The 16,305-nt window shown below is 37.7% G+C and overlaps 1 protein-coding gene across 3 annotated transcripts in view; it reads left to right on the forward strand.

The window, feature by feature from the left end:
* Positions 1-16,305, forward strand: part of FBN2 (fibrillin 2) — a 277,965-nt gene that overhangs the window by 158,412 nt on the left and 103,248 nt on the right. For all 3 annotated transcript variants that reach the window (XM_037509420.2, XM_037509419.2, XM_054694452.1), the window contains exons 11-15: positions 459-596; positions 7,108-7,227; positions 8,113-8,238; positions 9,068-9,190; positions 11,428-11,550. In XM_037509420.2, the coding sequence (XP_037365317.1) occupies positions 459-596; positions 7,108-7,227; positions 8,113-8,238; positions 9,068-9,190; positions 11,428-11,550 (630 nt within the window). The remainder of the gene's footprint in view (positions 1-458; positions 597-7,107; positions 7,228-8,112; positions 8,239-9,067; positions 9,191-11,427; positions 11,551-16,305) is intronic.

Here is a 16,305-nt window from a genome sequence, read left to right on the forward strand (position 1 = left end):
TTTGTTGAATAACTTAAGAAATTGAGAATTGTGGGCTTTGGGCCAGAATTGGCATTGGTGTACTTGACATTTAAATTCACTCTTTTTAAAAGAACTGCTCTTGCTAATAATATTTAGTGATGTCCTGTAGTGTTGTATTTATTCTTTTTGGCATATTGCCTATTTACTCTATCTGAATATTCAGCACAGTTAGAAAAAACAAAATGGAAAACACTCAAAAGTACAGTAGAACATTCCTGAAATATTAAAAAGACATTATTATGGGCAATGTTTCCAGATGTATAACTTAAAAAATGCAAGTTAAGTATACTCAAGAATATTTTTCAGATCCTCAGCATTAAAGTTTTAGTATATAGAATAATATATATATGCTTAATTAATACACTTAAAAATCAAATCTAAGAAAAGTAATATATGTTCTAATGATGAAATATCTCTTGTGCTTTAATGTTTCATAGCTATTTTGAACCAGACAATAGATATCTGTAAGCACCATGCTAATCTCTGTTTAAATGGACGCTGCATACCTACTGTTTCCAGCTACCGGTGTGAATGCAACATGGGTTATAAGCAGGATGCAAATGGAGATTGCATAGGTAAGCTCATGATTCTTTAATCCTTCTTCATTTTTTAATAGCTTCAGAGTCGGAACCAATTGCATTGAATATGATTGTTTTAGAAAGTCTTTGGAACTAATGCTGATTTCTAAGCTGTCTCCCTTTCATGCATGCTGGTTCATATGCTCTCATACTACACCTGAGCTAGACCACCTCAAGAATCACTCACCCTTTCTGGTCCTATACATTGTGTTTCTGTCTCTACCTCTCCATTTCTTTACTTCTTAGCTGAGCTACACTGAATATATGGTGGTGTCATTAAGCATGCAGAAGAAGGTACAGATTGAAAGTAAATGGTTAACGAGTATCTTTCGGACATGTTGAGATTATACTGTGTAGGACAAATTATAGAGGTCTAAAGCAAAGGGAAGTGTTCAAATCTAGACTTAAGGATTTAGGAGAAAATAACATACAGGTGGCCATTACATAATCAGAAGGGTGAATATTGTCACCTAGGGTGAAAAAAGGAATGGTACAGAGAGTTAGTATCTTAATTTTGTCAACTGAAAAGGTGTAGGGGTGCACAATTATGAAAGAAAATGTGAACCAAATATAGTGCTTTGGAAAAACTGATCATTCTAAACAGTACACAGCTATATGATCAAATGGTTAAAGAAGGCTTAACTGAGGAACCCTGTGTGTAGTCGCACAGGTTTTGCCCTACAAAGTTCTAGAGGGTACCTTTAACATAATCTGTAGATGATGCACTTTAGGGTTATGCAGTATATAATCAAATGCAGCAGCCCTGGCTTAACTAATACCACTTGATATTCATTTAAGTACTACACCAAATAGATATTTTTTGAACACCAACTTTTTTTCATTAGTATTACTTGATTTGAAAGTTATTTTACTAACAGTAAATAATTTATATAAAAAATAGCCCTTCTAGGGGCCTCTCTGGTGGCACAAGGGGATAAGATACCACACTATGAAGCTACCTGCAGCACAAGTTCGGTCCCCGGCTAGGGAGGTAACCACATGGTGCAGCAGACCTCTTCTGACTCACTTGCTGCTCCCCTCAGCAGTATATTTCAGTCAGTCTGCCTGTTCTGTTCCCCATTCTGTGTCTGGTGAATCCTCTCACCCCCTGCACCTCTGGCCTGTACCCCAGTTCTTGTATGCATAAATAAATCTTTTTAAAAAATAACCTCGAGGCCTCCCCGATGGTGCAGCGGTTGAGCACTGGGTTGCGAGGCTGCCCGCAGCTTCTGCGGTGCTGGTTCTATCCCAGCTGATCCCCGGCCACCGGAGGAGGGTCCCACATGGCGCGCAGACCTCTCCTGCAGCCCGCTGCTCCCCTCAGCAGTGTACTTCAGTCCTTCTGCCTGTTCTGCTCCCCGCTCTGGCTCTGGTGAATTCTCTCACCCTCCCCCGCTTCTGACTGTACCCAGTGCTTGTATCCATAAAATATAAATAAATAAATAAATAAATAAATAAATAAATCTTTTAAAAAAAAAAAGCCCCTCTTGAATATACTTGTACAATCACAGTATATCAAACTGAAATTTGAGTGACTATTTCTGTTTTGTTATTAACATTTGTCACTGCATAATTCGCTAACTGACAAGAGTTCAGAAGTTTAATATTTTCTATAAATTGGCCAAAGACCACCATTTATTTCCTGTTAGTTCCCAGATGCACTTTATTCTTGCTAGTAAAATAGCTGTAATCTGGGTGAGTATATTTGTGAACCATTGGAATTAAAGATGAATGATTTTTTAGGATCAAAAACTCTTTCTACAGTCATGCTGCAAACTCAGTATTCTCAACCATCATTCCTCAAGAGAATTAATAAACTTGTTTAATGTAGTATTGACATCATATGTCTACAAAATAAATACATTATGATGAATCTCAGTCTTTTGAGTTTTATCTAACCATTGTTACAAACAGTTCCATTCCAGTTTGATTTAACCTTCCAGCCCTATTAGGGTAAAACCCATGCAGGGTTATCCTTGTAACTATGTAATTCATGGACGTAAAGATAGTTTGGGGGCATATTTCAGAAAATAAGGATTTTTTCTATACCTTTTATAGTGACAACTTTTTAAAAAAGATTTATTTATTTATGCATACAAGAGCTGGGGTACAAGGTGTGGGGTGGGGTGAGAGGATTCACCAGAGACAGAGTGAGGAAGCAAAATAGTGGATTGACTGAAATACACTACTGAGGGGAGCAGCAGGTGAGACAGGAGAGTTCTGATGTGCCATGTGGGTCAGCTCCCTGATTGGGGATCGAACTCATGCTGCAGTGCCTGGCAACAAATTGATCATGCCATCTTTAACCCCTGCACCACCAGGGAGGCCCTCTAGTGACAACTTTTCATCAATTTGAGTTTCTAAACAAGAAGTTGGGCTCACAGAAAAAGTTACGAGGATATAAAATATAAATTTGGGAACTCAAGATAACAGTGACAACTATTTCAGTTGTACCATTGTTTTAAGAAATAACAAACTGCCATTGCTGTGTGGCAACTTTATTAGAAACCTGTTGAAGCAGCAGGCTTGAAAGGCAATATGGTATAAAAGAACCAGAAACAAGGAAAATTGAAGTGGATCCATTTTGGTATTATGAAAATTACTCCTAAGGCCTAAAATCAGTTATATTTACTTATCACATTTTTCTCTTCTTTTCTTGAGAATTCTGCTCTTAAATAAAATTTCTGCAACTCAGTGTTGGTATAAGTCAAACTGCTGTGAGCGATGATTTTTAACTCATTCTGTTTTAAAATAGGAAGAAATAATTTCTGTTTCTGTTTGGCCACAGATTAATCCTAGAGCCCTTGCAAATTAAAAATTGTTTTCTAAGTTGGAATATAAAGTACTTTTTAAAAAAGATTTATTTTTTATTTATATAATAGCTGGGGTACAGGGCAGAGGAACAGGAAGGTAAGAGGATTCACCAGAGACAGAGTGGGGAGCAGAACAGATACACAGACCGAAAGCTTTGCTGAGGGGAGCAGCGGGCAGGACAGGAGAGGTCTGCTGCACCATGTGGGAATCTCCCTGGCTGGCCAGGAATCGAACCCGTGCTACAGAGGCTGCGGACAGCCTCACAGCACTGTGCTCAACCCACTGTGCCACCGGGGAGGCCCCTAAAGTAGTTTTTTTTAATTAATGCCATACCATTATTTTATATCCTTTTTGTTTTTTCACAATACAGGTTTTCTCCCATCAGATGTGGTCACCGTAATTTTCCCAGTATCAAAACACCCATAGTCCTCTACTGTCTATAGTCCATTGTGCTCTCCCTACCCTATTTACCCCCCTTTCCTCCTCCCTCCCCCTTCTCTCTCATTTCCTGGATGGCCCAGCATTAGGGTCAGCTTCCAAGGGTTGACTTTAAAATTTGGCATTCAAACAGCCAGCAGGCACATGAAAAAAAAATGTTCACAATCACTTATTTTTAGAGAAATACAAATCAATGAGTGGTCTTAAAGGATCTCACACCTGTGAGAATGACCCATATCAAAAAGACCAGAAACAACAGTGCTGGTGAGATGTGGTGAAAAGAGAACACACCTACATTGCTGGTGGGATCAAACTGGTTCAGCCCTTATGTAAAGCAGTATGGAGGTGTCTCAAAGCATTGAAAGTGGATCTACAATCAACCCAATAATTCCACTCTTAGGCATCTACCCCCAAAAATTCAGAAAACTTATTTGGAAGGAAACTTACACCCCCATGGGGTGTAAGTTTAGAAAAGTATAGAAAAGTTATGGAAGGCCTCCCTGGTGGCACAGCTGTTGTGCACTGGGTTGCGAAGCTGCCCGCAGCCTCTGCAGCTCCGGTTCGATCCCCGGGTGCTGGGCAAGGGTCCCACATGGCGCGCAGACCTCTCCTGCCACCCACTGCTCCCCTCAGTAGTGTATTTCATCAGTCTGCCTGTTCTGCTCTCTGCTCTGGCTCTGGTGAATTCTCTCACGCTCCCGCGCTTCTGACTATACCCAGTGCTTGTATAAATAAATAAATAAATCTTAAAAAGAAAAAAAAAGAAAAGTTAGGTTATGGAACAACCTAAGTGCCCTAGAACAGATGAGTATATCAAAAAGATATGGTACATATACACAATGCAATACTGCTCAGCAATCGAAAAGGATAAACTCATGCCATCTGTTGCAATATGGGTGGCATGGTGAGGGACATGCTAAGTGAAGTAAGTCAGAAGGAGAAAGTTAAATACCAAATGATGTCACTAATATGAAGAATATAACGTATCCAAATTAATAGTCAGATAAAACAAACTTAAAAATTAACCCTTGGTAGCTGCTACAGAGCTGAAGCTCCAAGGATGTGGGGGAGGGGTAAAAACAAAGAGAAAAAATAACAGTGGACTAGGGTGGTAGACTATGGGTGCTTGGTGTTGGGTGCCCTGTGGTGATAATACATGAGGGTATACCATTATTACCTCATTTAAAAATAAATAAATTAAAATTTTGTCTTTGGTACTTTTCAAGGTAAACAGTCTACCCGAGTAGTTTTTGAGAATTTGATCATTTTGATACCAACATCGTTCTCAATTAAATCACTTGTTTTTGGAATTTAAAATCCTATGAATTTTGCATAAACATACTTAGTCCCTAATGAAAACATAGGAAAAAATCAAAGTGCACAGGCTGTAATATTTAAATATTCCTTTTCCTCTACATTAGGTAAACAAAAGTAGTCCCTTGGAGGTAGACTGAGCCTCTGAGTATAATAGAGGCATGAAATGTACATTTCAGAATTTGGTGATTGTCATTTATGATTAGTCTAAAACTTAAAATATTATAATAATTCTGGAAAAGAAAAACAAATTGTTTTTTGAAGTCATGAGATGGAATTCACTAATAGTGGTTTAGTGATTGTTTCATCTTCCAAAGAAGAAATTGATAAGTGAACTATGTCTTCTCTATGTCCTGAACTTTTGGTGAGGTAGCAAATGGGCTGAGGAAACAGAAATGGCTACACTGACAAGCTACCTGGAAGAACTGGCAGAGCAAGGAGGGCCTTGGGAACAGGTTTACAAGGGGAGGAAAGGTCCTAAAAAGTGACTCTGAGAAAGAGAGTAGGCTGGGTGTGTGGTCTCATGCTCTTCACTAGAATGGAGTGTTACAAATGGCATCTAGAAATACACAGATTTCCTATCGGAAAGTCTGTTGATCAGACTTTATATGCTTGCTAATCCTCTAAATTCTTTTCTCCTTTTGCTTCATTTCTTTGGCCTAGTGGAATTGATGTTATCAACCAAAGTTTAAATGTAAGTGAGTCTTAATGGGCTGAAGGCATCTTTAGATTAATTCAGTAAGCATTTAATTCTGTTATTCTTTGTTGTTTTTAGTTTATTTGCTATAAGATTTCCCCCTCCCTGTCTTTTACCAAAGAACACTTAATTGTATTCAGTCTGTTTGTATAAAAGAGGTTGGTGAGTTTGATAGAGTACAGTTCCTCTTTCAAAAACATCTGTGAAAGAAGTAATCTGTTTATTAAAATGGTAAACCTGTGAATTGATTTTATTGCTGTACTCTCCAACTTAACTGAAATTGTATATGTTAATTGGCTTCTACACGTATATGAAATGGAAGTTATTATCCCTTCACCAACCAGCAAGGTTTTTAATTTGCCAGCATTCAAATGATAATGAGTGGACAATGCTGAGAGATGAATCAAACCTTTTCTAAATCTAGTTTCTTTGTGGCTTAACGTGTCCAACAGTTCGTTCAGTCTGTCGTTCAGTTGTGCAGTTCCTGAAATCTGCAAGGAGTTTGCATTTAATTAAATTTAAAAAAAAAACTTGAATGAAAAGCAGTGACATTTCTCACATATAGGATCAGAACTGATATTTGTATAAACTTGGTTTTATGCAAAATATCTCTGTGCCAATTTTAAGATCCTAAAGCAATCTGAAACTACTGAAAATAATACTTTGTGTTAATTAATTTCCATTTTCCATTCCACCCTGTATTCATTATTTCAAAATATTATCCTAACCTCAATGCATATATAATTACATATATAGTTGAATTCACACAGAAAATTAACAAAGCAATTTCATAACCTATCACAGTTTCTTTGAACTTAATCAAAGTGACATTATGAAATATCTTCATGTAATACATAGCTTCAAAAACCTTTAATTGGTATTCTAACACCATAGTAAACAATGAGGCTATTAACTTGCCCAGTTTAGTACAGCTAGTGTTAGAGCCCTATTGGAACTCATGGCTATCTTTACAGTACCCATACTTTTAATCATTATGACTTGAGAAATTGTTGGGTTTTGATTAAAGCAAATTCCCCTGTACTCCCCAATAGGCAATATTTTTGTAAATCTTCAGACTAGCCTCTGCATTTTATGAAAGGAATTTTAGTTCATTTGTAAATAATCTGCTATTCTGACTATTACCACTGCTGGCCTTCTCTCAGATTTGGGATACCTAACTGTACTTTAAACAAACATTTCTAGAAATGGAGTGAAGTCTATAATGGTTTCTTTTGCTGCTCACAGATGTTGATGAATGCACATCAAATCCCTGCACTAATGGAGATTGTGTTAACACACCTGGATCCTATTATTGTAAATGTCATGCTGGATTCCAGAGGACTCCTACCAAGCAAGCATGCATTGGTAAGGCAGTTTGCTTTCACATATGAGAATGTTCCATGAAATATAATGACCCAGGCTGTTGAGGTTAAAAGCAAATGTATTAAAATAAGACATGGAATGAAATAAATGTTGTTCCATCATTACAGATTCATTTTATACTACCCTCAGAGGTGCTCCCTTTAAACATAAACACAGTTTGCACATATAATGACTGTACACAAATTCAGTTTATCTTCCTTTCCTAGGTCATAGCTTCCTTTATCTAAGAAATATCAGCAGTGGTACCATTTTATGATTAAACAGAGCTGAAGATTTATAGTCATTTTCAGCTACTGGTTTGTTTTTTTTTTTTTTTTTTGAAACTCATAAATAGCCCCACCCTAGATCATGCCTAGTCCTTACAGTGTCATTGCATTACCCACCACTGCCGCCAAACTCTCCCTCACTGCAGATTCATCTCAGAATTCTTTTAGCAGGTGACTCTACTTGTCTTCTTTTTCATTTCCTGTTCCTACTCTTCAACCAGAAATTCTGTCATTACTTTATTCCTTCCCAGCTCCTTGCTCTGACTTTTGAGTTCTGCCACTGTGTCAAAAGCAGTTGTACCATTCATTCCAGCCACACATCTCCTACCCTCTCTTAGGTTCACTGCACAACCAATTTCATTTTTCTCTTTCTGTCCCTCGACATCTACTGTAAATCAGGACTGTAAACTATAGTAGCTTACCCCTGTCTATCCAAGGAAAGAAACTGGTGTGCAATGGACATTTTGTTACAGAAACAGCATGATCTTGGATATAGCATCTAAAAATAAACTGAATATTTCATATGACATTTTTAAATCTTACTGTTTTTATCTATAATTATTGTAAAAGAATAATGTTTGACCATAATTAAATTTCCCAGATATTGATGAGTGCATCCAGAATGGGGTTCTTTGTAAAAATGGCCGATGTGTGAACACAGATGGAAGTTTCCAGTGCATTTGCAATGCCGGCTTTGAATTAACTACAGATGGAAAAAACTGCGTTGGTATGGAAATTGCCTGCTCCCTTGCAAAAGATTTTTAAAGGCTATACATTTTTATTTTGAACCACATATACTATTTCCATGAATGCTCACACAACACATATGTGAGTGTTCTTCAGATGGGTTAGGTAAACTATCAATGTGTTTAGCTTAATACTATTAAAGTGAAGATTTTGTGGAAATGTTGTAACAGTAGTTTACTGTTTCTGAAAATTTCCTGTATGATATATTTAATTGAAAGTAGCACTTATTCTTTGTAATAATTATTAGCAACTACTGTTTTTCAGATACTGGTGTTTTAGCACTGACAAACTAAAAGGAGATCTCCTCCAATTTGGAATACAAAAATGTTAGGCCTATGTGATAATCAAATCTCTAAATTTGTGATCCTAGTGATATCTAGTGCAGTGGATATCAGTACTCAACAGAAATATTCTACTCACACAGCAGCAGATGAAATTCCACCCACTAATAAAAATCCAAATCATTTCACTTGGAATGAGATTTGTTGTTGCTTTAGTCAGTCTTGTAGAAGAAACATCCCCCCTTAAGTCTTATTACCTTTTTTTTGGTACTCAAAATTATCTTCTGTGGTTTTAATAGCAACTGAGCATAAAATTCATTTAATTATTACCCTTTATGTGCCTTATTCTCAAGGCCCTTCATAGTTCTTCATTATTTGCACACACTTGGTTGGCATTCGTATTAGGAAAAAAAAACTGTGAGCACATGGTTCATTTAGGTGGTAGAATTTGACTGGTGATTGTTTGTGGAAGGAGGGAGAATTGAGTCCCTCATTGATAATGGTATAAGTCACTCCCTTCTTCTGCAGATCATGATGAATGTACAACTACCAACATGTGTTTGAATGGGATGTGCATTAATGAAGATGGCAGCTTCAAGTGCATCTGCAAACCAGGATTTGTCTTGGCTCCAAATGGTCGTTACTGTACTGGTATGTACATCTTTGAGATAGGAAAATAACCATGATTGAAACCATCTTTTTCATTTGAATGAATCATGCAAGCATGACTTCAGTTTCTTCATGTGGACTTCATAAAATTCACATCTTGTGCTAGTTTAGTAAGGCAGGTGTCTAAAGCTTCCTTGAAAAACACACATTGTGGTCAAGGGAACAAATAATATCTTTACAAAAATAATAATGCTGTAAGAAGAATTAAGGGATTGACAGATTGATTCTAGCAAATCTGGGGGAGACCATGTCGATTTCTCTCTACCTCTTGCCTAAATAAGAGAATGGAAGAAATAATCTTGAAAGGTTTCATTTTTTTAAAGACTTTTTTTTAAAGATTTATTTATTTATTTATTTATTTATTTATACAAGCACTGGGTACAGTCAGAAGCACGGGAGGGTGAGGGAATTCAGCAGAGCCAGAGTGGGGAGCAGAGCAGGCAGAAGGAGTGAAGTACACTGCTGAGGGGAGCAGCGGGTGGCAGGAGAGGTCTGCGCGCCATGCGGGACCCTCCTCCAGTGGCCGGGGAGCAGCTGGGGATCGAACCGGTGCTGCAGAGGCTGCGGGAAGCTTCGCAACCCAGCGCTCAACCGCTGCGCCGCCGGAGAGGCCCTTGAAAGGTTTCATTTTTATGTTCTCAGAACTACATCTCCCTCTTCTTTCATTACTGGTTTTGCATTGCATATTTGACGTAAATCTGGTATCTTGATCATTTGTGACTATATCATTATCTAAAAATCTTATATTGATTTAGTGCACAAGTAAGTTGCATAGTCCTATCAATTACTTTGTTTATAAATCCATTTTGAAGCACAGGCTGTAATGATAGCTTTAGTAAGCAAAAGATAATTTAGAAATATCTTTTAGAAATAAATGAGACTATTTTGTTTATGTTCAGAATTGGAATTTAGTAAGATGGACATATTTTGCTGCTCCTATTTAGAAGCAAGTTTTTTACCCCTACCCTAGTTTTCTCCTTTTAGATAAAATAAACTCCACCAGTGCTTTCTGCCTTCAGTTGTACAAACTTAATAGCAAATAACATTCATCGAATTCCTATAAATTCAGTGAAATCCCAGAGACCACAGACTCAGAAAATCAAAATTGATTCTTCTGTTTCCAAATAACAAGTAGATTCTTAGCTACTCAAGAAAGAGGAGTACAAGATTAAAAAGAAATGTAGCTTTGCTAACTGAACTTATGTCTGGGATGTTATCTCAAGGTTAGCTAACTCGGATTTAACACAGGAAATGAGATTAGCATTATGTTCCAGTATGGAGCTTTGTGTTATAGCATGTAACTTTATTTCTTAAGAAACTCAAATGCAAACATAAACATAACCTAGATCTCACCAGTTTCTGCTTTCTTGAATTTTTTTTTTTAAAAGATTTATTTTCCATGCAAGAGCTGGGTACAGGCCAGAGGTTCAGGGGGTGAGAGGATCCACCAGAGACAGAGTGGGAACAGAACAGGCAGACTGACTGAAACACACTGCTGAGGGGAGCAGCAGGCGAGACAGGAGAGGTCTGCTTCGCCATGTGGGTTTCTCCCTGGCCAGCCGGGAACCCAACTCATGCTGCAAAGACTGTGGATTGCTTCATGGTGCGGTGCTTAACCCCTTGCACCACCAGGGAGGCCCTTGAAATTATTTTAAATTTGTCTTCTTATTCAATTCATAAATCTTGAAACATTCATGATTCGGTAGCCCCCTGTTTTTAAGGCTGTTTTTCTTTTCAAGAGGCCATTGAATGCAGGGTTACATTTGATAAATTCAAGCAGATTGAAAATTAAAAGAGAAATATCAGACTATCCTATTATGAATAGATATAATTAATATCAAAACAGTATTTATTTTTAGTTAAAACTTTGTGTATATGAAAATAAAAGGCAATTACAAAAAGTTTGCCTTAGTTTTAAGAATTTGTTTTACTTAACTATTTTGAATTAAATATTATTTACTGTTAAACTCAAATAAATAATATGCTTATGAGTTGCCTTTATTACTACTAGGTAAAGCGAGCAGAGTTTCACTCAGTCTTTCTGAAGTGAAAGAGTTGTATTTAGATATGGGATTTATTATAACTGTGTGTTCTCCCAAAAATTATAAAATTAAAAACAAAAATGTTGCTAGTGCAGAGTAGCAGCAACAGGCAAACTCTACGTGTAATAAAGTTGAGTTCACCCAATGCTAGCCTGGCTTCTTTTTCCCACTGAGCAGATGTGGACGAGTGCCAGACCCCGGGAATCTGCATGAACGGGCATTGCATCAACAACGAAGGCTCCTTCCGCTGTGACTGTCCCCCAGGCCTTGCTGTGGGTGTGGACGGACGCGTGTGTGTCGGTAAGTGAAGACATTCTATAATGGCCCCAATGTCAAAATGATCTTTGAAAAAGAGAGATATAGCCATACAATATTAATTCAGTCACATCAAGCAATGAAGTACTAATGCTTGGGAAAATGTGGATGAGCCTTGAAATTCTGATGTTTGCTGAAAGACGCTATTCACAAAAGACCACATATGGTATCAGATGTCTGTAATAGGCCTCTCTGTAGAGACAAAGCAGGTTAGGGGTTACTTAGAGCAGAGTTGGTAGAGGGGTAAGGGGCTAATAGCTAAAAGCATGTTTTTTTGAAGTCATGAAATGTTCTAAAACAACTGTAGTGATGGTTGTACATATCTGAATATGCTAAAAAAAAACTATTGGATTGTATTCATTTGAGGGAATTGTATGGTATATGAATTAAACCCCAATAGAAATTTTTTTTAAAGAAAAATAGATATCCTCACTAGTTCCCTTCAGAAGACTTTGATGCAACGCAAGTCAGAATAGCTGAAGAAAAAAAAAAGAATGTCTTTAAACTAGCTTCTTTGAGAGAGTGTGAGGGAAAATAGGTATTTTATTCTACATAATTTAAATTCAATTCAAAATTTAAATTCAAGCAGGCCTAAGGCTTTAAAGGGCAGGCAAAACAAAAACACCATGGGCATTTCAAAACCCATCTAGAACTTTCTGATGATAATGATAGCAGAGTGAGGTCATTGTAAAAATATATTTCTTTAAATGCCTTTTCTCTTTGAAGAGCTTTCATGAGACTGCTGGGGTGAATGTACGATTTATTGTGCACCCTCTATTTTTTTAGGTTATATAGTAAAGGATTGCCTTAGTCATTGGTTGAAAAGTATGTTTTAAAGAAATGAAATTCTTTCTTAGACATAGTTGATAATACTTTACTCATACCTATGGGGATCAAAACATTTGGATCCCAGGGGAGGGGAGGGAAGCAATGGAAATAATCCAGATGGAAATAATCCATCCACTTAAGTTCATTCACTCTGTCCAGTATAGGATTTATTTCAGCTTACTAGATTTTCAGCAACTTGTTCATGGATATTTCAAATACAGCAACTAGAAGAATGTAGCTCCTTCTGGCTTAGAGATGTTAAATATTTTCAGTTGCTTTAATGTACTTAGTTGCTTTTTTTCCTTTACCCAAGTGATTCTGTTGAAATCTACAATGACTTCAGGAGGAAGAAATTACTTTTCTTTTAAACAGACAACATAGGAGTAGTTAGGAATTCAGCAAACAAAAATATCACTCTTTTTCCACATACAGAAAAGGCATCAAAAATTGTTGGAAAGCCCTCTCCAATTTTTCATGATGTGGGCACTTAAAATATTTTAAAATAAAAACACCATTTGTTCTGTATGTAAAATTGCAGATTACCAGTCCGCTAATGTACTTTATATGTTTTCTTCATGTTTTCTGCCTTTGAGGCTTTTGAGTTTCACTGATTGTTGAAGTAAGAAACAAATCACTACTATGAGTTTTTATTAAGGCGAACCCTAGAATTTTAGATTTCTTTTTTGTTTCCCTGAACTCTGTGATGTGGACATTCATTTTCAGAAAATTAAACTTTATTGGAATGGTATGTTGAAGAAGCATGATTCACAGGCAGAGTATAAACAAAAAGCAACTGTATTTTCTGTTGCTCCTGTCATTTAAAAATTTACCTTTTAGGGCCTCCCTGGTGGCGCAGCTTTTGAGCTCTGGGTTGTAAATCGGCCCACAGCCTCTGCAGCGCCAGTTTAATCCCTGGCCGCCGGGTGAGGGTCCCACTTGGCGTGCAAACCTCTGCTGCCGCCCGCTGCTCCCCTCAGCAGTGTACTTCGTCAGTCTGCCTGCTCTGCTCTCCTCTCTGGCTCTGGTGGATTCTCTCACCCTCCCACACTTCTGACTATACCCAGTGCTTGTATAAATAAATAAAGAAATCTTTTTTTAAAAAAATTTACCTTTTAATTGATTCAGTAGGAACAGTTTACTCAACAAGTGAAGAAGAAAACTCAGGCCACATCTTAACTTTATTATTAAATAACTAATTATTCGAGTACTGAATGAAATGAAAATAATCTCAATTTAGACATTAGCACATCCAGTACCATATAATAATGATAATTCTGAATTTCATTTTAAGTGACATCTTACCTCCCAAGCTCAAGCTTTCAAGAACATGAAATTTTCTGTCTCCATTAGGGTCAAGTGGAGAGGAGGTGGAAGCAGGCACACACTCTCTTACTGATACTGTCCTGAGATGGCTTCACTCTTTGTGGGCTTTCCAGAAGTATAAAGCCAATGTCGTCTTTGTGGGGTGATTTCTTTGAGAATTCAGATGTGTTTGTCTGCCCTTCCATCCTTGCCCAGCTTCTTTTAGCAGTTCATATCAAACAGATTCCCGGTAGCATTTGATCACTCTGCTACATGTCATTTTAGGATTCCTTCTTGCTGTGGTCCATGTCTGATCCCTAGGACACACCTACTATTGCCCTGTCACTGCATGAATAGATGTTAATCACATGAACACACCCCACTTCCATTGCTCTTGCCTATTAGTTGTTCTAGGCAGAGGAAAGTACAAAGCCTTTGGTTGCTTTCTCAAGCAGAAGTGAGGTGGGAAGCAGCCTCAACTCTTAATTTAGCTGTTTCCCAAAAAACTCCTCAAAAAAGCCCTCTCTTAATTATCATTGTTTTTTAACTGTGTGTACCTGTGTGTCTGTGTATATACACATACTCGATGTTGAGAGTGGTTTAAGGACCAGGTAATCAGTTTTCTGTATGTACTTCCTTCATAATGTATCGCAAAATTCACTTTGCTATTAGATATTTGGATTTCCTTTTTAACATCTATTACAAAAACTTAAGAACAACTTTAGAAACACTGTTTGCCATTTTTCTCAGCTAAAAGCTTTATGTTCTTCTTCTCTAGTAAGTTTTGTTCCTAGCTGTGTGCCCTTAGGCAAGATATATTTACTCCTCTGTACTTGCTTTCCCTACTGTTTTATTTTTTTTATTTAAATATTTTATTTTATATAATTCTTACATCTTTTTTCATCTTTGCACAATGTATGCATTTTCATTTTGGTTATATTCCCCATACAGTTGCACTCCCCCCCCCTTATTTTGACTCTAGTCCTTCCTGTCCCTGCCCATTCTTCCCCGCCCCCTTGTAGTGTGTCTCTGGTATATAGTTGCTTGTTGATTTTGATTTTTACTTTGTATTGATTAGTCTTTTTTCTGGTCTCCTATTTAGGTTTTCTAAATTCCCGCTATGAGTGAGACCATCCGGTATATTTCTTTTTCTTTCTGACTTATTTCGCTGAACATGATCCCTTCTAGCTCCATCCATGTTGCTGCAAATTGCATGTGTTTATCCTTTTTGAATGCTGAGTAATATTCCATGGTGTATATGTACCACATCTTCTTGATCCAGTCATCTATTTTTGGGCATTTGGGTTGTTTCCAAAGCTTAGCTATTGTAAATAGTGCTGCTATAAACATAGGCGTGAAGTTGCCCTTAGGAATTACTGTGTCTGTGTCATTTGGGTAAATACCTAGGAGTGGAATTGCTGGATCATTTGGAAGCTCTATGTTTAGTAGGTCAAGAAATCTCCACACAGGGCCTCCCCGGTGGCGCAGTGGTTGAGCGCTGGGTTGCGAAGCTGCCCACGGCCTCTGCGGCGCTGGTTCGATCCCCAGCTGCTCCCCGGCCACTGGAGGAGGGTCCCACATGGCGCACAGACCTCTCCTGCCGCCCGCTGCTCCCCTCAGCAGTGTCATTCGGTCCTTCTGCCTGCTCTGCTCCCCGCTCTGGCTCTGGTGAATTCTCTCACCCTCCTGCACTTCTGACTGTACCCAGTGCATGTATAAACAAACAAACAAACAAATAAATAAATAAATAAAACATGCCTCTATAAAAAAAAAAAAAAAAAAAAAGAAATCTCCACACAGCTCTCCATAGTGGTTGGGCCAGTTTGCACTCCCACCAGCAGTGCAGGAGAGTTCCTTTTTCTCCACAACCTCGCCAACATTTGTTGTTGCCAGTTTTTTTAATATGTGCCATTCTCACTGGTGTAAGATGGTATCTCATGATAGTTTTGATTTGCATTTCCCTGATTACAAGTGATGTTGAACATTGGTTCATATGCCTGTTGGCCATTTGCATTTCCTCTTCAGAGAAGTTTCTTTTTAGCTCTTCTGCCCATTTTTTGACTGGATTTATTCTTTGTTGTTTGTTGAGTCTCATCAGCTCTTTTGCAGATTTTTGTGATCAGTCCTTTATCTTTAGTGTTGTGTGCAAAAATTTCTCCCAGTTGGTGGTTTCTCTTTGTTTTGTTATTGCATCTTTTTCTGTGCAGAAGCTCTTTAATTTGATGTAGTCCCAGCTGTTTATCTTTGCCTTCACTATCACTGCTTTGGGTAATGTGTCTGTGAAGATGTCTTTGATGTGCATGTCATGGAGTGTTTCGCCTGTATTTTCTTCTATGTATTTTATGGTTTCAGGTCATATGTCTAGTTCTTTAATCCATTTTGAGTTGGTTTTTGTGCATGGTGTGAGGTAGTGGTCAAGCTCATTCTTTTGCATGTAATGACCCAGTTTTCCCAGCACCATTTATTGAACAAACTTTCTTTGCTCCAGTGCATATTCTTTGCTCCTTTGTCAAAGATTAGTTGACCATAAATCTGTGGGTTTATTTCTGGATATTTCTATTTGATTCATTTGGTCTGTGTGTCTGCTTTTGTTCCAATACCATGCAGTTT

Source organism: Talpa occidentalis, unplaced genomic scaffold (genome assembly GCF_014898055.3).
Source record: "Talpa occidentalis isolate TD23 unplaced genomic scaffold, MPIMG_talOcc4v2.1 talOcc4.13, whole genome shotgun sequence".
Classification (NCBI taxonomy): domain Eukaryota; kingdom Metazoa; phylum Chordata; class Mammalia; order Eulipotyphla; family Talpidae; genus Talpa; species Talpa occidentalis.